Source organism: Alosa alosa, chromosome 7 (assembly GCF_017589495.1).
Source record: "Alosa alosa isolate M-15738 ecotype Scorff River chromosome 7, AALO_Geno_1.1, whole genome shotgun sequence".
Classification (NCBI taxonomy): Eukaryota; Metazoa; Chordata; class Actinopteri; order Clupeiformes; family Clupeidae; genus Alosa; species Alosa alosa.
This window is the reverse complement of record NC_063195.1, coordinates 33,571,894-33,572,666: the sequence shown is the minus strand read 5'-3', so window position 1 is coordinate 33,572,666 and position 773 is coordinate 33,571,894. Positions and strand designations below refer to the sequence as shown.

At 41.9% G+C, this 773-nt stretch overlaps 1 protein-coding gene across 1 annotated transcript in view; it reads left to right on the top strand.

The window, feature by feature from the left end:
• LOC125297184 (neuronal-specific septin-3-like) overlaps positions 1–773 on the top strand; it is a 60,101-nt gene continuing 59,328 nt past the window's right edge. Inside the window, 1 exon segment of the mRNA XM_048247368.1 lies at positions 1–117. Coding sequence (XP_048103325.1) covers positions 96–117 — 22 coding nt within the window. The 5' untranslated portion in view covers positions 1–95.

Sequence of the window (773 nt, the reverse complement as noted above, 5' to 3'; positions counted from 1 at the left end):
GAGTTGAGAAAAGGGGAAGTCTCCAAAAAAAGGGGAGAGAGGAGGGAGGGAAAACGCAGACGCTACATGTGGCTATTTGACGTTACGAGAAAGTTATGGAGGGAGACAAAATAGCTGGTAAGTTCAAGACTTCTTTTTCACATCTTTTTTGTTGATCTATGGGTGAAGTCCAACTTCTAGAATAGTTCACAAACTTCTGCTTCAGAGAGTCTTTCCAAAGCTTTGCTGTCAGGGGACTTCAACTGAAGTGCTCTTGACCACAGTCAACTCGGCAGGGACTGACTGCTTTCGCAGCCTGATCTTCTAGGCTGGTCTTCTCATTTGATGTTTGACACTTATTAATGTTTTTGTAAATGAGTGAAGCTTTTTTTTAAGTTTTAGGGGTTGTTGTGATAAACATAACTTGGTTACTGTGGCTGAGTGGCTTTTGATGAAAACTGAAAGGCTGAAAGGAATGAATCAAAGACTGAAAGGAATGAATCAACAGTCGGAGTTGTAGAGCAGTGTGCTGGCTGGTAGCAAACTATTTTTGGACGGAGACATTTGACAGGAAATCTTAAAGACGCCTTTTGTTGCAGCAGCAGAGAAGCTCAAACTCAAAAGTAAGCAGAGATTTCTTTCCCCTCTCTGAATAGTTGAGGACTTCTCGTTTTATTTCTGAAACTGTCTTCTAGGGATATTCTTAGTCTGCGGAGTCCTATAGCAACACTTCATCAGTGGACAAAATCTCAAGAGTGCAAGTGTTAGCGGCACTCTGTCACAACACGCTCATA